We start from the raw sequence: 22,350 nt of genomic DNA, 5'->3' as shown, positions 1-22,350 counted from the left end.
TTCCCTAGTGGGTCAGCATGTAAGGACTCAGCATTATCACTGCTATGGTTCTGGTTACTGCTGTGGTGCATTTTTGATCCCTGACCCAGGAACTCCTGCATGCCTTGGATGCAGCCAAACAAACAAGCAAAAAATCCAAAACAAAATGTTTAATGAAGGAGTTCCCATTGTGGCGCAGCAGAAACTAATCTGACTAGTAACCATAAAGTACGATCTCTGGCCTTGCTTAGGGGGTTAAGGATCCAGTGTGGCTGTGAGCTGTGGTGTAGGTCACAGACATGGCACAGATCCTGTGTTGCTGTGGCTGTGGCATAGGCCAGAAGCTGTAGCTCCCACTTGACCTCTAGCCTGGGAATTTCCATATGCCGCAAGTATGGCCCTAAAAAGCATTAAAAAAAAAAGTTTAATGAAGACATATTAGGTTGGTACTGCTGTTCAAATAAATCACTAAATAAATATGACCAACTTTTTCAGCAGGAAAACACAAGATCATATGCCAAAGGCAATAACTACAGAGACCCTGGCCCCATAACAAGGCAGGGAACACAGGACAATTCACCAGAAGGTGAAGAGGTTAACGGGAGCTGCAGGGCCTGGACTTCCTTCAGTTCTTCTCCTGCCTCCAGACTTTGCACCTGTTGTTCCCTCTGATGGGGACACTCTTTCCCACCCCCTTCAGCTGGTTAATTGCCTACATGTCCCTCAAATTGAAGCTTAGCTGTCCCATCTTCCAGGACACTTCCCCTGACCAACCAGAGGAGAGTAAACCTATCTTGGCACACTTATCACATATTATCACAATTACTATTTGCCTGTTTTCTTTGCTACAACGTGAGCTTCATGATGGGGACTTTGCTCTGTACTTTCATTCATATTTTCCTAGCAAACGGGCAAAAAATAGAAGATGACAATGACACGAATGGTGTGTGAGGATTTGATTAAACAGGCATTTTCACATGCTGAAAGATGGAAAGATTCTCAGATACATTTCTCTCTCTCTTTTTCTTCCTCTTTCTGGAGAGGCGTACTGGCCAGGAGGAGTTTCAGATTATAGATTCTTCAGTAGCTCCCCACTGTTCCTTTCATATATCCAAGCTCTTTAACATAACAGGCAAGACCAATGTATCTCCAACATCTAGGTTAGGACCTGGCACATAGTAGATGCTCATTAAACATTTACTGCATGGATGAATGCCTGCCAAGAGGATTCATACTACTAAACCTTTATTCCAGGTCAATCTGAGTTGGAGAGAAAATGTAAAAAGCCACTATGCATTTTCAAGATGCTCTGTATTAATTCCTTTTCTTGTTTCTTCTCCAGAGTGGCAGCAATTCCCATCCTCTTCCATGCACCAAAAGAGACAACAGAGGCATAAGAGAAGCTAAGTGACTCCCCAGGGACCATACAATGAATAGACTGTGGGCTTAATTCATGGGAAAAGAAGCATCTCTAAGATTGAAAGATTATTATAGTCCACCCCAATTCCCAAGACCCCGCATTTCTATTAAGCACCTGAATCTTCTTAAGGTTCAAAGCTAGGCTAGTTTAGCATCAAACATTCAGAAGACCCTTATTTAATCACTTTCAAATCAAGTGTATATCAAGGGGAAAAAGAGAAAGCAGCTTTGTGCAAGAGGATGCAATTTCCAACATGGCCAGCAGGTGGAGGCAGAGCGCACCCAGGTGTCTCATTTTCCCCTCACCTGCTGTTTTCCACAAGGTAATGCACAATTTTGTCTAGGACCTTCTCAAACAAGGCTGTACGGATCCACAGGTGCTTGATGGCGAGTGGGGACAGGTTGGGCAGTTTCGGCAGCTTCCGTACATTCTCCTGGAGGCCCTGGATCTGGTTTCGCCTTTAAGACCAGTAACGGGAGAGAATAGATACTCACAAAAAAGGAAATCCAATAGGATGAATACATAAATGGAAGTGTCCAATTTCTTTAAAAAAGGAAGGAATGGCAACTAGAACAATAACAACAGCCCACATTGCTCCTGGAAAAGGGGGAAAGTTTTGAAAAAATAATAATACAGTGAGCGTGGAGATGTGGTAAAACTGACACTTTCATATACTGTTGATGGGCGAGCTAGATTCTCATACTGAAATTTCTATCTTTTTTTCTCTCTCTGCTGAGGAGTGCTGGCTGAGGAGTGCTGGATGAGAAGAATCTGGGGTTACAGGTCTTTTGGTAGCTCCCCACTGTTCTGGAGAAGCAAGCTTTTTTAATATGACAGGCAGGGTGCTCCATGACCTTGCCCCTGTTCACCTCTCCAGCCACCTCCTTACCACTCCCTGCCTCTGATCCCATGATGCAGCCAGAAAGAAATATCTGCAGATCCCTGAGGCTGCCATCTCTCATCTTAGGACTTTTGCAGGCTGTTGCTTCTTTGTGGCTTCCTTTCCCACCCTATTCACTTGCTGACCCCTTCTCACTCTTGAGGTCTCAGCAGGGGGAGCCCCTCCTATAGGAAACCCTCCTGCACCAGCCAAAGCTGGGGAGGAGCCCCTCCTCTGTGCTCCCTCAGTCTCTGCAGCTTAACTTCCCATTCACTCTTCTGTCTTCCCCTCCACACCACGACCTCGAGGGCATAGACTATGCAATTCAACTGCTTTTTCAATAAAATGCTTACTGGGAGTCTACCCTGTGGCAAGCCTTGGCCCTATTCACGCCTGTATCCAGGGCACAGCGCAGTGCCTGGCATAAAGGAGGGGCTCAGTAAATACGGTCGAGAATGAGTGACTGCACAAGTGAACACATGGGAACCTGGAATGGACATCTCTCATTCCATTAGAAAGTCGCTCCCAATATAGTAGAAGGTCCATGGAAATCCAACCCCTTAAGAAGTTATCAGCAAACACCTGGGAACTTAGCAGGTGGACTGGAAGGCACCTAAAGACCAAGTGACTGGGGATTCAGATTCCAAACGGGAGCTGGCAATGCCAAAACCCATCATGCAGTTCTGGCCAGCAACCTGGGGCCTGGAAGGGCCTGAAGGGCAAGAAAAGGGCCACTTCTCACCCAGTGAAGTGGAATAATCACCCATGGCAGAGAGGGCAAACATTCGGCATGCGTGCCTCTCCCTCCCTTCTCTTGCCTGTAAGAGACATGACTAATCAATCCATGAACTCTTTCCTATGAAGCCCACTCCAGAATCTTTCACAACACAGTTCTCCGGGCAGCCACTAGCACCAACCGGGGTTGCAACCTATTTGCCATCCCTGACCAGGCTCCAAGTCGGGGGCCTGGCTGTGCAGTCAGGATGCTGGGGGTGGCTCCAGTGAAAGGCACTCAGGTATACACTCTCAGGCCATGAGCATTCCCCCAGTACACAAAATCAGCTGTGAAGGCAACATCCCCTTCAATGGCTGCTGGGAGCATCTGGTCCAAGCAGAGACCATATCGGTTTTATTAAACTCTGGTCTTCCTGCATTTGGAACAGGTGTGGCTCACAGTAGGCATTTATTCACTCAACAATTGTTTCTTGGGCATTTCCCAGGTGCTGAGCACTGTCACAGATGTTGGGGACCCAGTGGGGAATAATATGGATACAGCTGCCTGCCTTTGTGGGGTCCAGAGTTAAGTGGGGGAGATGCATAACGACTGAGTAAACAGAAAACAAGTGAATAAATAGATGGCAATAATTGGGAAGAAAACAGAGTGATATAAAAGAGAGATGGGGTGAGGGCTGGAATTTACCCTTCCCTAGAGTAAGGTCTGAGTGATGACAAGAAACCAGCCAGGGAAGATGAAGGGTGTTAACTGGGTGGAGGGCACAGCATGTGCAAAGGCCCTGGGGTGGGAAAGAGTCTTGGGTTTGAGGAGCAGAATGGAGAGTAGAGAGAGTGCCAGGAGGTGCAGGCTCTCCCAGAGCCCAGGGAGGAGCATGGGTTGTCCTCTGGGGGCGCCCCAGCTCATACCCCGTGCTCAGCACTCACGTGCTCTCAATCAGCTGTTCCAGGTCCTGGACCTTGCGGCTCAGCTCCTCAGCCGGTGGGAAGCTCTTGCCCACTTTCATGAAGAGAGCTGCAATCTTGTTGCTGCGCAGGAAGCCAGCCGCCCGCCTCCGCAGTCCATGCAGGACACAGGCCTCCACAGCCGCTGTGGGGACACAACCGTCAGTGGGCCTGTCCATGTTCCCCAGCGCCCAACCTGGCTCAGAGCTTCAGTCACACACAGGTTTCTTAAATAGCTGGGGCCTCCAGAATTACAAATTCCATGACAGCATCTGGGGAAAAGGCAGTATGCCTCTCCATCATCAGGTGCCGCGAAGCAAGAGAGCTTATTGTTGAATCCACAGTTGCTGTCCCAGGTCACACCATCTTGTTCACATCCTCTCCCAGCCACTAACCAGCTGTGTGATGGCAGGGAGCAGGGGGGATTAATTCCCCTCCTCGGGCCTCAGTTTCCTCATCTATAAGACAGGGATGGTATGAACATTAACCTTGTAAGATCACTGTTAGAATGAGCTGGAAAAAAAAATGCATGGAAAGCACTTCATACATAGCCTGGCACATAGAGTGTGTTTTATGAACATTACCTATTACTCCTGTGCCTGAGGGAGGGGAGCCTGGACCATGTGACTGCTGAGCTTCATCTGCCTTAAAGAATCACAATGTTGTCGTAGCTGCTATGACTCCAGTAACAGCTAATATGATGAATCTCATTCAGTCTCTGCCACAGCCAGGCAGAAAGGAAAACTATTCCCATTTTTCAAATGTGAAACTAAGCCTTCCAGGGGGGAACCAAATTGCCCAGAGCCACCCAGCAAATAAGTGATGGAGCTGGGATTCAAACACCAGTCTGGGCCCAAGTTGTGCCCACAACACTTGTGCCTCCATCCATGAAGGGCCTCTGAAGAGAGGATTCAATCATAGTCTTCCCATTTCTGTTTCCCCTGGATGCCCTGACCATCCCTCCTCAAATAGGAGACCTGGGGTGTAGCCTGGGCTCTACCACTGACTTGCTGTGTGACCTCAGGTAAATCACTTTCCCTCTCTGGGCTTCGGTGTTCCTTTCTAAGAACCATACCCTGTGCAGGTCATTCTCATGGCCCCTATCTTATATCTGGTGTCTTCACACCCTTCAATTAAGTATCTCCTTACTTTCTGTCTTACACACAGCACTGGGAGCTAGCTCACTCTGTTGTGTACTAGGAGCATAATCAACGTTTATGAGAAAGTGTGAGTTTATTAGAAGAGCTACTTCTTATTGGGCACCTGCTGGGTATCAGACCAATGTTAAGGCTTACCTCCCCTGATCCCTGTGGCAAAACCCATGAAGTGAGTGTTCTAGTTACCATCATTACATAGGAGAGGATGCCAGCATGGCCAGGGTTAAGAGCCTGGCCAGGGCCATACCATGTGCAAGAAGAAATGTTCAGAAATTTCAGTCTGTTTGTCTTCTGCCTCCTTTTTGTTGTTGTTAGCCATGACTTGGCTTTGAAGGATTGTCAGCATACTGCTGAATCTGCCTGTGGATTTAAAATCCTCCAGGTGAAGACCTCTAAAATATCTTCATTCTTGCTTACATACCTGGACTTCTCATTTGTGTCTACTGAATAAGTTCCTGATGCATCCCAGTCTGTAGACCTTATTCTACTCTTCCTGACAATGGCTCATAAAGAACAATGGACAAAGGAAACCTCAAGGACATCCTTAGGGCTTCATTTAGTGCCAGCAGATTACTGTCCCTGAGAAACTTTGATCAGGGAATTATGATTTTTATCACCCTCTATTAAGCCTTTAATTGGTAGGTATGCTTGCAAGTCTAGAAATAGACAAGCATAATATGCTTTTTTAGCAAATAAAAATGTCCAGTAGAAAAAAAAGCCAGAGATCTATATATTTATATAGATATATATTCTCAGACACATATGTATGTATAAAAATATATGTGTGCATGCATTATCTTTTTATATACATAAAATATTTCTAGATACGAGTGTATGTATGTGTGTGTGAATATATATATACACATATGAATGTATCTACCTAAAAAAATAAGATCTTGCCCAACACGGTCTCCTGCACAGCTCCCACCTCCATTCAAATCCCACCTCTGCCACTTCTTGGGGGCTTAGGTGACATCAGTGATTTCCCAGGTCACGATGTGCACTTGGCCAGTTGCAGGCCCACGGATGGTGTCCCCAGCCATCTGGACAGAAGCCGATGGGCCCCTCCATACGAACAAGACTCTGAGAGGGGCATTACAGCATGCCCTTCATTATGATACACTCCAATCACAAAATGAAAAGGTTTTCGGGGAAAAAGAAGAAACACTTGCACGTATTCGTACACACTGCTTATATGCTGAATCCTGCCTGACTTCAGGGACACACAAGCCACGTGCCTCTGGCCACTGGGAAAGTACAGTAAGAAGCTGGCAGTGAGGTTACTTCTGGAACCCTGTGGGCCTCACAGGTTCAAGGGGAGAAGTCTGAGTCATGCTCTGCGCCCCGGGGCCTGCCTCTTTGCTGAGCCAGCTGTACGCGATCCCTCAGGATGTCTGTGGCTCTTTCCTTACTTTTTTTTTGTTTAAAGCCCCCATCCATCCTCTCTCTTTACCTGGATGGAAAGGGACTCGGAGACCATCCCTCAGATGCGAGACCCCCCGTTTGCAGGGTTGGGTCGGCGTGAATGGAGCCCACAGGAGGGCAGGCATCCCTCCGAGTCAACTATGGATTATCTCTTCCCAGGGCATGGATGTCATCCTTAAATTCTTCTCTAAACCTTTCTCTATTTCCAAATTCCCTAATGGAGTCCCTTGGGAATCTGAAAATAACTCTGCAGTTGCAAAGCAAAAGAATGACTGAGAACCTTTGCTCAAAGACACCATATCTCCAAGACAGCCCACAAAGAAAGAAGCTGCTTTTCAAGGCCCTGGCCACTGACTCACCGCAGAAGGAGATGATGTGGCTGCTGTCTTCATGGACAAACTTGCGCGTGACGGCCTCCTCCATGATCTGTTTCACCTGGAGGACAGAGGCACCGGAGGGGGAGACCCATGACCACTCGGGGTGCAGACGCCCACCAGGGCTTTAGCGCCCACCCCCACCACAGCCTTCTCAGCTGTTTGGGATGTTTTGGTAACTGCTTTTTCCTTCTGCACTTTTCCTGCTGTGTTTTCTGTAGGGCTGAGGCCTGCCACACTTCACGCTGAATTGTTTTTTCAGGATCTTTGTATGATGGGCTTTTTTGGGGGTGTCATACGAAATGCCACCTCCTTCCCTGACTACATCATCCAAGGCAACCCACCTCCAACTCCACCCATCCGCTACTGGGGTTCCTTCAGAGTACTTCCTGTCCTATTTGTTTGTTTACTGTCTGTCCTCATCTTCTAGAGCATAAGTTACCTGAGGGCAGGGCCTTGTCTGCCTTTGTCCATGGAGCCCAGAACACTGCCTGGTGCATAGTCGGTCTCCATAAATATTTTCTAAGTGAGTGGATGGATGGATGAATGAAACAGATATATAAAAAAATCAGGGAGTTCTGGCTATAGTGCAACAGGGTTTGCAACATCTCTGCAGTACCAGGATGCAGGTTCCATCCCCAGCCTGGCACAGTGGGTTAAAAGGATCCAGCATTGCTGCAGCTGCAACACAGGTCATGACTGTGACTCCAATCTAATCCCTGGCCCAGGAACTCCATATGTCATGGGGCAGCCAAAAAAAGAAAGAAAAAAAAATCAGGAGGGTGTCGTTTGAAAAATCAGCCCTGGAATCCAGTAAGCCTGGGTTCAAATCCTTGCTCAGGCACATCCGAGCTGGATTTGTGATCTTATTTTGGGAAACAGAGGCTCAGCAACATGTAGAAATTCATCCAGAAAGGTAGAGCCGGCCCAGAATAGAGACAGAATCCAAGCCGGGTCTGACTCCCCAGGCTGTGTGCTTTTCATACTTCACTCACTCAGTCAACTGTATTTATTGAGTACCTATGACGTGCCAGGCACAAGGGACTCAGCGCTAAAAGGACAGCCCTGCCTCTGCTAACGGAGGTGACACTCTGGTGGCCTAAATGCCCTTTTGCTTTGTTGGATTCTGGGTTCCACTGTGCCTGCCTAGGTCACCATAGTACTTTAGCAAAGTGTTTCTCCCCTCTCATGCCTCAGTCTGTTCATCTTGAGGTTGAGCAGGTCAGAAGATGACCTCAAGTTCCAGTCCCAACTCTCCACTACCAGGGCTCTGACATGGGGGTCCTGAATCTATCCACCTTGATAGATTGGATATCTACTCCCTTTCTGGCTGCCCTGTGGCCCACCCAGACCCAGCTGGGCCAGCACATCCATGCACCCATCTGAAAGCAGTCTAGGGCTCTCGATGCCTCTCTCCCCCTTCTTATTGGTTGCCTCCTGGAGGGGAAGATAGAATCCAAGGCATCCTCGGCCATGTTCTCCAGAAAAACACATGGCGGTGCCCACTCCAGAGCTGGCACCCCGCCCCCACCCCACACAACCAAGTCAGCACCTGCCCCATGAACAGCTCCCAACCTCTGAGCCCAGCAAGCTCCAAACTGGGCTTTGCCAGCAGCATTTCTGAGTATGAAAACTAACCAATATCACCTCACACCAGTCAGAATGGCCATCATTAATAAATCCACAAATAACAAGTGCTGGAGGGGATGTGGAGAAAAGGGAACCCTCCTACACTGTTGGTGGGAATGGAAACTGGTACAGCCACTATGGAGAACAGTTTGGAGATACCTTAGAAATCTATACACAGAACTTCCATATGACCCCACAATCCCACTCTTGGGCATCTATCCGGACAAAACTCTACTTAAAAGAGACACGTGCACCCGCATGTTCATTGCAGCACTATTCACAATAGCCAGGACATGGAAACAACCCAAATGTCCATCGACAGATGATTGGATTCGGAAGAGGTGGTATATGTACACAATGGAATACTACTCAGCCATCAAAAAGAATGACATAATGCCATTTGCAGCAACATGGATGGAGCTAGAGAACCTCATACTGAGTGAAATGAGCCAGAAAGACAAAGACAAATACCATATGATATCACTTATAACTGCAATCTAATATCCAGCACAAATGAACATCTCAGAAAAGAAAATCATGGACTTGGAGAAAAGACTTGTGGCTGCCTGATGGGAGGGGGAGGGAGTGGGAGGGATCGGGAGCTTGGGCTTATCAGACACAACTTAGAATAGATTTACAAGGAGATCCTGCTGAATAGCATTGAGAACTATGTCTAGATACTCATGTTGCAACAGAAGAAAGGCTGGGGGAAAAATGTAATGTATACATGTAAGGATAACCTGACCCCCTTGCTGTACAGTGGGAAAAAAAATAATAATAATAAATAATTAAAAAAAAAAAACTAACCAAACTTGTAGAACTGACCCTCTTTACAAATGGGGGAATTAAGGCTCAGGAAGATGAATTAGCCCACCCAAGAACACCCAGAAAGGAAGCAACAGAGCTGGAATTCACAACTTTTAACAGGGTTTCCCATTCTGGCTGCAGCTGCAATATCCTGGCTCCTCTAGCTCCTAGTTGTACTTCCCCTCCCCTGCCCCCGCACAGGCCATTATGTCACCTCTCTGAACCTTAGTTTCCTCACTGGACAAAGGGCTTGTAGGACAGCACCTACAAGGGGCAATGGGAGGCCGGACCAGGCTAATGCACATCATGTGCTGAGCACAAAGCCTGGAGCACAGTGTGCCTGCAATAGATATAACCTGCCTGCGGTCATTACCCCGCCTAGAGCTTCACATCTGGTCTCCTTTACTGTCATTCTGGTCCTCGCTGAAACATCACCTATTCAGATTAAATTCCCCTGTTTGGGTTCCCACAGTGAGTGGCTGCTTTAGTAACATCCATCAGATTTCTGATGATTTTGCCAGCACCTGTCACCCCTGCCAAACTGTGGACCCCATGAGGGCAAGCACTCTGTGTCTCCCTGCTTTATGCCTATGGTTCCAGCACACATTAGATACCCAATAAAGTTGTTTGAGGAATGAATGGCTTGAAGGATCATGATTGACTTCTGCTCTGATAGAATATTTTAGCTGAAAAGATGCTTTCTTGTCACTATAATCATGGGTAAACAGAGCACAGCATAAAGATCCCTGGAACAAACAAAGGCACAGAGAGGTGGCATGACTTGCCCCGCGTCACAAAGCAGGTGAGGAGTGGAGTGAGGGCTTAGACTCAGGTTTATCTGACTCCAGAGGTTGAGCTCCTTCTACAACATGCTGATAACCACACATGGTCTCAAGAGCATTTGCTCAACTCTCCACTCTCCTCAGGTAACTGCCTTCTTTCCTTCGCTCCCAGCACCCAAACTTGGATATCCTTTGGGAATAGAGGCAGAGGAAGTGATTTCAAGGTAAACAGTGGTTGACAGTAGACTGTCAGGGAGGCTTGGGGGTGGCTGTCCAGGCAGATGGTTCAGGAGTACTTTCAGAGAAGCACAGTGGGTAATCAAGAGCTAAAAGAACTGGGGGTCAGACAGACCTGGGTTCAAATCCTGGCTCAGTCATTTACTAGCTATAAGGCCTTGGGCAAATTTCTTTTCCTAGTTCCAACTTCTAAAAAGTCATTTTACTGACTCTTTTGGCTCTGCCATCAAAATATGCCCATAGTCCAACCATTTCTCATGCCCTCCACCAGCACTGTCCAGTCCGACTGATCCTGATCCAACTCACATCTCTCCTGGATTGACACTGTAACCTCCCACTGGTCTCCCTGCCTCTACTTCCTAGAGGCCATCTTATCACGTCCAGAAGGATCTTGTTAAAAGGTAAACCAATAGAATAACCAGACAGAAAATCAATAAGGAAATAGAGGACTTGAACAACATTATAGACCAGCTGGACTTAACAAACATATAGAACACCCAGAATGCACATTTTCCTCAAGTATACACAGAACATTCTTCACGTAGAGCATATATTAGGACACAAAACAAATCAATACATTTTTTTAATTTTATGGCCACACCCACAGCATATAGAAGTTCCCAGGCCAGGGACTGAATCTGAGCCACAGCTGTGACCTGCACTGGATCCTCTAACCCACTGCACTGGGCTGGGGGAGCAAACCCACACCTCTGCAGTGATATACGCTGCTGCAATTGGATTCTTAACACACTGCACCATGGCAGGAACTCCTAAGTCAATACATTTCAAAAGACTGAAATCAAACAAAAAGTATCTTTCCCAATCACAATGGAATAAAACTAGAAATCAATAGCAGAAGGAAAACTAGGAAATCCAGAAATAAATGGAAATTTATTTTTTTTCTTACTTTTTATTTTTAGGCCTGCAGGTGCAGCATATGGAAGTTCCCAGGCTAGGGGTTGAATTGGAGCTACAGCTACCAGCCTACCCCACAGCCATACCAGCACAGGATCTGAGCCACATCTGGTGCATACACACAGCTTGAGACAATGTTGGATCCTTAACCCACTGAGTGGGACCAAGGATTGAACCCGCATCCTCATGGATACTAGTTGGGTTCATTTCCACTGAGCCCCAAGGGGAACCAATAAATGAAAATTTAAACACTCTTTGACAACCAATGAATCAAAGGAAAAAAAAAACACAAGAAAAGTCAGCAGATATCTCAAGACAAAAGAACATGATGCAAACATACAAAAAAATTATTGATGCAGTGGAAGCATTGCTAAGAGAGAAATTTATAATTGGAAATGCTTATGTTAAGAGAAGAAAAATCCCAAATCTACAATCTAATTTTGTACCTTAAGGATCTATAAGAGAAGAACAAACTAAACCCAAAGGAACTCAAGATTGGAGAAAAACAATATAGAGAACAGAAAAGCAATAGAAAAATTAACAAAAGTAAGAGTTGGTTCAAATAATCAGCAGAACTGACAAACCTTTAAGTTGGACTGCCTAAGGAAAAAAGGAGAGAAGACCCACATAATTGAAATTAGAATTTAAAAGGGGGACATTACAACCAATGAGATAGAAAAAAAAAGATCATAAGAGAATACTATGAAGAACTGTACACCAACAGATCGGCTAACCTAAAGTAAATGGATAAATTCCTAAAACACAACCCACCAAAACCTGAATAGACTTGTAAGTAGCAAGGAGATGGAATCAGTAATCTAAAACTGCCCAAGAAAGAAAAATCAAAACTAGGTGGTTACAAGTGTGAATTTTATCAAACATTTAGAGAAAAATTAACACCAATCTTCCTAAAACTCCTCTCAAAAAAATTAAAGAGGAGAGAACACTTTCAAACTCATTCTATGAGGTACGCACTACCTTGAAACCAAAGGCAGAAAAGGCCCTACACACTAACATCTCCAACGAATACAGATGCAAACATCCTCCACAAAGTACTAGCAAACAGAATTCAGCAGCATCTTAAAAGCACTGTATACCAGGACTAAGTGGAATTTATTGCTGGAAAGCAAAGATGATTCAACATACAAAAATCAATCAATGTAACACCACATTAACATAAAAAAAACCACCATATGATCATCTTAGTTGATACAAAAAAAGCATTTGACAAAATTCAGCACTGTTTCATGATAAAAAAAAATTCAACAAACTATGGGGTGGGGTTGAAGGGAAACTGGGGTGTTAGTGCTTAATGAGTATAGTTTCAGTTTTCAGATAAAGAGTTCTGGACATTTGCTATATACAACAATATGAATATACTTTACACTATTGAACTTATAAATGGTAAAGGAGGTATATTTTCTGTTCTGTGTATTTTGCCACAATTTTTAAGAAGCATGTATGTGTTAATGTAGGATAAATAAATGAATTTATTTTTCAGTTAGAAAAAACAGAGTATGGAGCTCCTGTCATGGCTCAGTGGAAACGAATCTGACTAGCATCCATGAGGACTCAGGTTCAATCCCTGGCCTCGCTCAGTGGGTTAAGGATCCAGCATTGCTGTGAGCTGTGGTGTAGGTCACAGACGAGGCTCAGATCCCATGTTGCTGCCGGCCTCAGCTGGCAGCTGTAGCTCCAATTCAACCCCTAGCTTGGGAATAGCCATATGCTACAGGTGCAGCCCTAAAAAGAAAAAAAGGAAAGAAAAAACAGAGTATATCTTTATTCCCCATCCCTCCCATGTTCAGAATCCTCCCATGGCTCCCATCTCATAGCCCAAGACCTCACTATGGCCCACAAGGCCCCACGTTACCTGAATCCATCTCAGTCCTCCCAACCTCCTCCATGCATCTTGTCACTCACTCCACAAAACACTCTTTGCTGTTTGCCCAGCTCAGAGGTCACAGGCCCACCTCACTGCCTTTGCACTTGGTCTTCTCTTTACCAGAACACCCTTTCCCTAGAAATCCACACTGTTCAACTCTAGGAAGACTTGGTAAAACAAGCAGCACAGTGCCTGATATGCAGTAGGTGCTCAATAAGTGCATTTTAGTAATGATGCTACCCCTTTGCCGCCTGGGAACAAGTCAGATCTGGTCCCTGTATCCCACGCCCCTGCTTGTCAAACACGTGTATGCAGGTAAAACCAAGCTAAAAAGAAACACAAAAATTAACCCTTCAGGGGAAACATGGCCACCAAGGGCAGCCTTCGGGGGGTGTAGAAGGGATTTTAAGCAGGTGGGATGGAGTGAGAGGAACTACTAAGTCCTGAGTGTGTCAGTTTGTAAAGCTCTCTCCTTCTTGCTTCATCTCACTGGATCATCACAAGAACTTCACAGTAATACTCTCTCCAATTACAGAGGAGGAAACCAAGACAGAGGAGGGAGGATGCCCCTAGCCATGGGCTCTTTAGGTTCCTCCAAAATTCATACATTGAAATCCTAACTTGCTCCATGATGGTATCAGAAGGTGGAACCCCTGACTCACAGCCGGTCTGTCAGAAGTGCAAGTAACAACCTGAGATTTGCAACTGGCACCTGAGGTTGGGGGGGTGGGGGGGCGGAGAGTCAGTCTTGCAGAGCCAAGCCCTTCACCTCCAGATAGTGTTAGGAATGAGTTAATTGTACGACACTTGGCTGGCATCACGGCATTGTTGTTGTGCGGAAAACCCACACGTCTGGTGTCAAAGGTATTGTGTGGGGACAGATGACACAGCAAAGGAGATATACACTGGAGGGGTGTGTTTCTGCAGCTCGCCGACCCAGCACAAGAACGTTTGGCTCTGCTGGGCTGGTCTACTCTGCAGCAGTAGCTGAGGGAACTGGTCTTTTTCCACAGCCTGAGACACAATCTGAGGACAGCACTTGGGGGGAAATGGGATGCCAAAGTGTGACTACCCCATGCCCAGGGCAGGCCTCAGCTCCTTCTGGTGGCCAGCCTTCTCTTAAGGAGATCGCAGCCCTCCTGCCAACGTCCTCCTGTTCCTTGGAGGCAGCCATCTGCCTGTTACCCACGCTGGGGCGCTGCATCCTGTCCGCCTCCTCCCCTATGGTGATCACAGAGACCGCCAGGCCCCAGTGGCTCCCTCCACAAAAGGAGGCCACGAGCTTCCTTAGGACACATGACAAATCCTTCAGCTTTAAATTCTGGCTCTGCTACCAACTAGTAGGAGCCCTCAGGGTCGTGGTTTACCACTCTGGCCTCAAAGACCAGTCCAGGATGCCTACTCTCTTTCCATTCCTTTTCCTTGTCACCTTCTTTCCAACCCTGTAACTGTCACCCTCCCCACTGTTATGAGGTCAACTGCGTTCCCCCCTCATCACCAAATTCATATACTGAAATCCTAACCTTTAGTACTCAGAATGTGATGTATTTGGAAATGAAATCTTTACAGAGTGATTAAGGTAAGATCAGGACATTAGTATGAGCCCTAATCTAATAATCATCTGATAACCTTATAAGAGGAGGACATTTGAACATAGACAGTTATAGAGAGGAAACCACATGAGGACACAGGGAGGAGACGGCCATGAACAGCCAAGGAGAGAGACCCCAAAGAGGCCCTCCCCTTCAGGCTCTCAGAAGGTACCAATCCTGCTGACACCTTGATCTTGGACTTCCAGACTCCAGAACTGTGAGAAAATAAACTTCCGTTGTTTAAGCCTTGTGTGTGGTGCCTTGTTGTGGCAGTCAGAGCAGATGACTCCATCTGCCATCCTCCTCTCTCTTTCTCTCCAGAAGGCCTGGGGCATCCTAACCATCATAGGTGGAAGGTAACACTGATGCATTTATTCCACATCTCAGCACAAGCAGGATGGGGTCTGGGGAGCTTTTACTGCTTTGTGTTACAGGACAGCCTGGCCAAGAAAAATTCAGAGTCAGAGGCCAGCTGGTGGCAAAACCATGGGGCAGGTGTGTTTTTTTTGTTTGTTTGTTTTGTTTTTTTGGCCGCCCTATGGCACATGGAGTTCCTGGGCCAGGGATCAGATCCGAGCAGCAATTGCAACCTACGCCACAGGTGAGGTAATGTCAGGTCCTTAACCCACTGTGCTGGGTCTGGGGATCGAATTTACGTCCCAGCACTGCAGAAATGCCGCTAATCTCCTTGAGCCAGAGCGGGAACTCTTTTTTTTTCTTCCTTTTTTTTTTTTTTGTCTTTTTGCTATTTCTTGGGCCGCTCCCACGGCATATGGAGGTTCCCAGGCTAGGGGTCTAATCAGAGCTGTAGCCACCAGCCTACACCAGAGCCACAGCAACGCTGGATCCGAGCCGCGTCTGCAACCTACACCACAGCTCACGGCAATGCTGGATCGTTAACCCACTGAGCAAGGGCAGGGACCGAACCCCAACCTCATGGTTCCTAGTCGGATTCGTTAACCACTGCGCCATGAGGGGAACTCCCTTTTTTTTTTTTTTTAATGGCTGCACTTGCAGCATAAGAAAGTTTCCTGGCCAGGGACTGACTCTGAGGCACAGCTGCAACCTATGCTGGATCATTTAACCCACTGTGCCAGACCAGGAATCCAACCTGTACCTCTGCAGCAACCCAAGCTGCTGCAGTCATATTCTTAACCCCTGCACCACAGTGGGAACTCCCAAGTGTTTTGACTGGGGAGTGTTCTATGTGCTTGAGTGGTAGCCAAAGCACTTAGTGGTTTGGGACTAGAGAGGAAGGAAGAGTGTGGGGTAGAGGAGCCATGGAACTCAGGGATAGGGAGGGGCAGGCAGTAGGGGCCATGAGAAGGTTCTGACAATGTGGCAGATGATGCAATACACCACTCAGATCCCATGCAGGCTGGAGGCTGCCAAATGCTGGGGGAGCTGCTGTCCCTTTGGAAAGAAGGTCACTTCAGCTACAGAGAGAGCCTCCTCCAAAGTCTCACTCCTTTGCCAGGGGGCCCATCCAATGACTGATGCACATGGGGTGTGAAGATCTGGCACCCTCGTCTCCACAAGCGACAGGGCTGGCTGACGCTTCCACAGAGGCCACATCATGGCCCAATTTCTCTTTCTTGTCCATTCCTGCTTCTCCATCTCACCTCCCCTGGTGTTGACCCTGAGAGAGTGCCCCCCAAAACCTGCAACCTGACCTCCATCTCGGTGTGACCTCCAGCCAACACGTCTGGACAGCAATCTACAGAGACAAGTTGCAAATGATACAAACACAGGTGAATTCATCTAGGCAGGAAGTGGGAGGCAGGAGAATCAGCCCTTGGATACTGAGTTCAAGGTGCAGAGAGCTTCAGGGATGGAGTCAGACTGCCCTGCCCTGGAGGGGCTCTAAGTCCAAAGAGCCACAGCTAAGACAAGTACAAGGTAAGTGCGACATGGATCAGCAGAGCTGCTCCAAGCAGGGCCCAGCAGTACCAGCAGCAGCTGGGAACTGTTCAGAGATGCAAATGCTTGGCCTCAACTCTTATCTACTGAATCTGAAACTCTGAGGTGGTTATTAAGCTCCCAGGTGGTCCCATGATGCTCAGACTACTGTCAAGGATTTAAGAGGCTGGACAAGGACAGGGGGAGAGGGTGGGGAAAGGTGTGGAAGGATATGAAACAAAGAGCTGCCCCCAAATCCTTAAGGGAAAGACAGAGCAGTCACAGCTGGGACACTCCCCATATAGCCACCCCTTCTGGTCAGGCTGAGGGCAGGAGCAGTTCCTGGTTCCCCACTGTTAATACCATGGGGTGCTGCACCCTTCCCCAAGGTCTCCCAGCATGCTTTCCTCACCTCAGTCAACAGCCCTTTATTAAATTCACTTTAATGTACTTCGTTTGGGGGAACCATCTGCTTCCTATTGGCACCCTGACTGCACTCACGCATTGTCTCAAGTCCAAGCTCTGCAGAGCCGGGAAGGCTGTCTGCTTACAGCTGTGGATCCTGAAACTCAGAAAGGGTAACCCCACTCTCAAGGTCACAGGGCTGGGAAGAGGCTGCAGTGGGAGGCCATGGCTGTCCAGCTCCAGGCTTCTAGTCCTGGGGACAGATCTGGGGCTGGGTGGGCGGTGGAGGGGGGACTGTAGCACTGAGAGTCTTCTCAGCCTGCAGGAGAGGTTCTGGCAAGTGAGGACTCCTCCCCACTTCTGCTGGCTCCCAGCTGTGGGCCAGGAGTCTCCCCAGAACAACAGCCCAAGGCCAGAGGAGGAAATTAAAAGACAATGCCATGGGTGCCTCCCCGAGAAGGTCACAGAAGACGCAAGAGTCTTGTAGAAGAGGCAAGAGTCTTGTAGAAGAGGCAAGGTCTTGCTGGGGGAAGAAAGAGGCTGCTGCCCACTCCTGCGAGGTGGGTGCCCGTGGTGGGGCGGGGCAGGGATGGGGAGGAGGGCCAGGCAGCTGCAGGTTTCTGAAATTCAGCTCAACCACCTTCCCCTTCTCAGGCCCCTAGACATGGGCTTGAACTTGGTCTACTTTGGAGGCAGACATATTTGAAGGACCACAGGGTAGTTTGGAGACAATGGCGCTGGCAGTAGCCTCCTGGTTTCTTGTGGCCTATGTGATTTTCTAAGCTTTGGCCCAGGAATCATGCCCTATTTAGGCAGCACAGAGGCAGTGACTGCGGTTGGACTCAATCTGGAGTCATGCAGACCTACATTCCCACTCCAGATTGGCCACTCACGTCCTGCATGAGCTTGGTCAAGTCATGCCCCTGCTGGCACCCTGGTTTCCTCATCTATAAAGTGGAACCTATCACTCTGCAGGGCTGTGCTGAGGATTAAATGTGATGTTACTGCTGAAAGGGTAGGCCAAGCCAGCATACAGTAGGGGCTTTATGATGCTAAAGCTCACTGCTCACTTTTTTGAACACCAATTAGGCTCCAGGGACTGTTTGTAAGCACAACAACCTTAATAAGGTCATTTGCCCAGTTATTCTCATTTTACAGATGGTGAAACTGACACAGATACACAAAGATTAGCTAATCTGCCCCACATCATGCAGAAGGGTGGGATTCAGATCCAGGGCCTAGTAAATACTTTGTCTTTCACTGCAGAGGCCACATGCCATTGTGAACCGAATGCTTTCCTTATTCTCCTTTTGTTTTGTCATTCTGCTTTTATTCTTAGGGTAAAAGAAAATATTTACTAAGAGCACCTACTAAGTGCCAGGTATCAGTCCAAAATGCCTTATTTAAATCCTCACCAAAGGGAGTTCCCTTTGTGGCTTAGTGGTTAACAAACCCCAACTAAGATCCATGAGGATGCAGGTTCAATCCCTGGCCTCTCTCAGTGGGTTAAGGATCTGGCATTGCCGTGAGCTGTGGTATAGGCCAGCACCTGTACCTTCGATTTGACCCCTAGCTTGGGAATTTCCATATGCCATGGATGTGGCTGCAAAAACAAACAAACAAACCAAAAAAAAAACAGACCTCACAAAAGAATTATTATCCTAATTCTAAAAATGAATAAATAGTGAGGCCCAGAAAGTTTATACAACTATACTGAAGGTCACACAGCCAGGACTTGAACCCAGGTCTGTCCGACAGCCTGACCTGGCCCTCAGCCTCCACCTCTGTCCAGGCACAGGTCGGGCCCTCTGCAATCCCAAGATGCAGAGAAACCTGTGAGAGGGGACTACTCAGCCTCTCTCAACTTGGGGAAGGAGAAGCACTGAACTAGGGGTCAGGAGACCCAGGTTGCCTGGACGTGACTGCCAACCACATCCCACTCTTGGGATCTGCAGGGGCAGAGGGACCTCAAAGATCACAGTGGTCAGGAAGCTTTGATCCCTTTTCAGCTCCACTCTTAAGGACTCCTCCAACATCTGCCTGCATTCCTCTAATGATGGGGAGCTCCTTCCTTCTGGAACCAGCTTATCAGCTCTAAGGACAGTATGTGGGGAGGTGGCTGAGAGACTAAGGGCTGGGGAGGTGGAGTCACTGACCTGGGGTCAAATCCTTAGCTACTCACTATCCACATGATGCTGGACGAGCTTTTCCATCTGTAAAATGGGGTGGATGGTCATAGCCCCCCCCCCCATCTCACAGGGGTAATGTGAAGCTTGAATAAATGTCTCTATGTGGAGACAGCACATGGCACATAGTAGGGACTCTACAAGCACTAGCGACTCTCAAGATGACAGTGACTGTCGGGTTTACTGCTTGGCCCACAGTGGACTTTGATGAAGGCTAGTTAGGTGAAGGGCAGTTGCTAAGGGGCCCTCCCACTCAATTTGCCAACCCCAACTTCCTCTGTCTGTGGCCTGGCCCCACCCCTCCATGCCATGCCTCCCAGCACCTGCTCACCCCACCTCCACCCCCACCCTGTAACCACTCAGAAACATGTCCTGCCCTCCAGCCGGCCCTCCCGCCCGCCCTCCACCTGCAAATATTTAAACAGCATAAAAGGAGGATTAATCTCAGGAGGGAGGCAGGGAGATCTGGGTCAACCTTTTTAAAAAGCCAGAAGGGGGCCTCCAAGGCGCTCCCGGGCCTGCTGTGACTCTCACCATCTCACACCTGCCACCTGCCCACACCCGGATACCCTCCTGTTGCCCACCTTGAATGCTGCCAGGTTCCAAATCAACTCGAGACCTCCCCCTACCTCTCTCTACACTGTGCTGTGTTCACCCCCTCTAAGCCTCGATAGGAATCACATGGCCGGTACGCAGGGCTTACGGAAAATAGGATTGTGGAAAATACAGGTAGGGGCCTCAAATGGGTCCCAGCACACAGTTGGCACCATATAAAGGGAGGCACTTTAGTGACGTGAGTAACATGGGCTTGGGAGCCACTAGGCCCGGGTCAAAGTCCAGCTCTGCCATTAGCAGGGGGATCTTGAGCCTCAGTTTCCTCACCTGTGAAATGGGGATCACTGTACCACCTCACGGGGCTGCTACGTGAGGATTCCATAGACAAAGCATGCATGGCACTCAGAACCACCCTGCCTAAAACAGAGCCTTATGCATGTCCCTTAGAATTTATCATGGCCTGATCGTCACTACGTGTCTATGGGCTTATTTATCCCTTTATTGTTGCTCTCTCCGAAGTAAACCTTAACTTGCTAGAACAGTGTCTGGACAAGCAGTAGGTGTCCAATACACATTTGGTAATCACTCTGATTATATTAATAACACTAATATCAATAGCCAAGGCTTATTGAGCTGGGTTCCAGGCAGTGTCCTAAGCTCGTCTGATGCCTGCTCTCATTTGCTCAGTGGGTAAGGCTGGGGTTGGCAAACATCTTCCGTAATGAGTCAGACAGCAAATATTTCCGCTTTGGGATGGGGCTGCCAGGTAAAATACAGGATGCCCAGGAAAATCTAAATTTCAGATAAATAAGAAAAAAATATTTTTAGTATGTCCCATATAGGGCATGATGCATACTTTTACTAAAACATTACTGTTTCCCTGAAATTCAAATTTAATTGGGCATTCTGAATTTTTATTTGCTAAATCTGGCAAACCCATTTTCAAGCCACCTACAGTCTAACTCATAGAGTTTCTTTTGTTTTTACAACCCTTCATAATGTAAAAGGCAAACACAAACCGATGACATTGGCCTCTGGGGACCCCTGGTTTAAAGCACCCAGCACAGTGCCTGTGGCACACAGGAGCCCTAAATAAACATCACCCTCAGAGGCCTACGAGCATCCCCACTCCAGCTGGGGTCTCAAAAGGTAGGTGCCTGGAGGTGCAGGTGGGTGAATAATGATGAGGCAGCATCCGCTTCTGAGATGGAGACCCCCAGGCAGCTTTACACATGCAAGAAACTCATGATTAAATTAGGATTCCTGGAGGGCCTTCGAGGTGACTTCATAAATACTGCTCAGCATGTGGGGAAAGTGGGGAGAAAAGGGGGGTGACTAAAAGGCCCCCTTGACAATGACTGGGGCAAGGGGGATGAGCAGAGAACAGGCTGGGCTGCTCTGCAGGCATCCCCTGGCCCCAAATGCTAAGAACAAGATGCAGATGCTTTAGAAGGCCAGTATTACCACAGCCCTGCCTCGGACCACTGACCCTTGGATGCAGGTCCTCAAAGGCCACATGATGGGCTTACCTGGAGCCTTTGCCCACATGATGCTTTCTGCCAGGAGCCCTTGCACGCATGCTCTAGCTGGCTACCTGCAAATCAGGTTTCACCCAGGTGTCACCTTCTCCTAGGAGCTTTCCTGGACTCTCTATACTCCAAGTGGGAATAAGTGTGCCTCTTTCACGTTCCACTGACACCTGCCTTCCCAGCACATATCACATGAACTGAAACTGTTGCTCATTCACTCAGCATTCATAGAGCGCTTCCTATGTGTCCAGCACCAGGTGGCAAGGAGATAGAGTCCCTGTCCTCATGGAGGTCACAGTCCAGTGAGATGGAAAGACATTAAATCGCACAACGGGTAGATGATGACAAACAGATCAATTCTCCACAGCGAAAGAAACTGGTTCTAAGTGAACAAATACCAAGGAAACAGGGTGGCCGGGGAGGTCAGGGAGGGCTTCCTGGAGGAGGTGATGTTCAAGTTCTGAAGCACAACTACTCTGGGCTTTGGATTCTCCAACACCAAAGCAGAGGGGAAAAGTGTCCTCCTGTAACTGCTCCTACAGAGGTGACTTGGAGCTCAAAGGAGGAACAGATTACAGACAGTGTGGCAGGGAAAAGCACTACATGAAACTAGCCAGCAGTTTTGTATTTTTTAATTTGTTCTAGGAGGAGGTAAGAGTTGGGAGGGGCTGGAACTGGGCTGATGGGCAGGGGAGGAGGAGGGGACAGGAATCTGGGGGGGAAGTTCCAAAGCACAGACACAAGCAGACATAGGGGCTGGATGGTACCGCCCCACAAGCTGTGACTGTTCCCATGAGGTGGCCCCACTTTCCTTTCCTGTTCAAATCCTGTCCCTTCTCAGTGCGTTCCTTTTGTATGGCCCCGTGACTCCCACCACCTGACCTTCACTGCTGCAGTCCCCTACACCTGACATCCCCACCCACTCCTACCTCCATCTCCAGCTCTGGAAAAACCACGCAATGCTCCAGAGTCAGGGAACATGACCTCCTCACTCCTTCCTGAGACCCTCTCAAAGTT

The 22,350-nt window shown here is 48.0% G+C and overlaps 1 protein-coding gene across 6 annotated transcripts in view; it reads right to left on the bottom strand.

Annotated features, from left to right (window-relative positions):
• Window positions 1–22,350, bottom strand: part of SGSM1 (small G protein signaling modulator 1) — a 91,891-nt gene that overhangs the window by 56,192 nt on the left and 13,349 nt on the right. For all 6 annotated transcript variants that reach the window (XM_047760514.1, XM_047760517.1, XM_047760515.1 and 3 more), the window contains exons 3-5: window positions 6,898–6,973; window positions 3,939–4,101; window positions 1,705–1,857 (exon numbers count right to left, since the gene is read on the bottom strand). In XM_047760514.1, coding sequence (XP_047616470.1) covers window positions 1,705–1,857; window positions 3,939–4,101; window positions 6,898–6,973 — 392 coding nt within the window. The remainder of the gene's footprint in view (window positions 1–1,704; window positions 1,858–3,938; window positions 4,102–6,897; window positions 6,974–22,350) is intronic.

This window comes from Phacochoerus africanus, chromosome 15 (assembly GCF_016906955.1).
Source record: "Phacochoerus africanus isolate WHEZ1 chromosome 15, ROS_Pafr_v1, whole genome shotgun sequence".
NCBI classification, from domain to species: domain Eukaryota; kingdom Metazoa; phylum Chordata; class Mammalia; order Artiodactyla; family Suidae; genus Phacochoerus; species Phacochoerus africanus.
The sequence above is the reverse complement of the archived record's forward strand: the minus strand, read 5'-3'. Positions and strand labels throughout refer to the sequence as shown.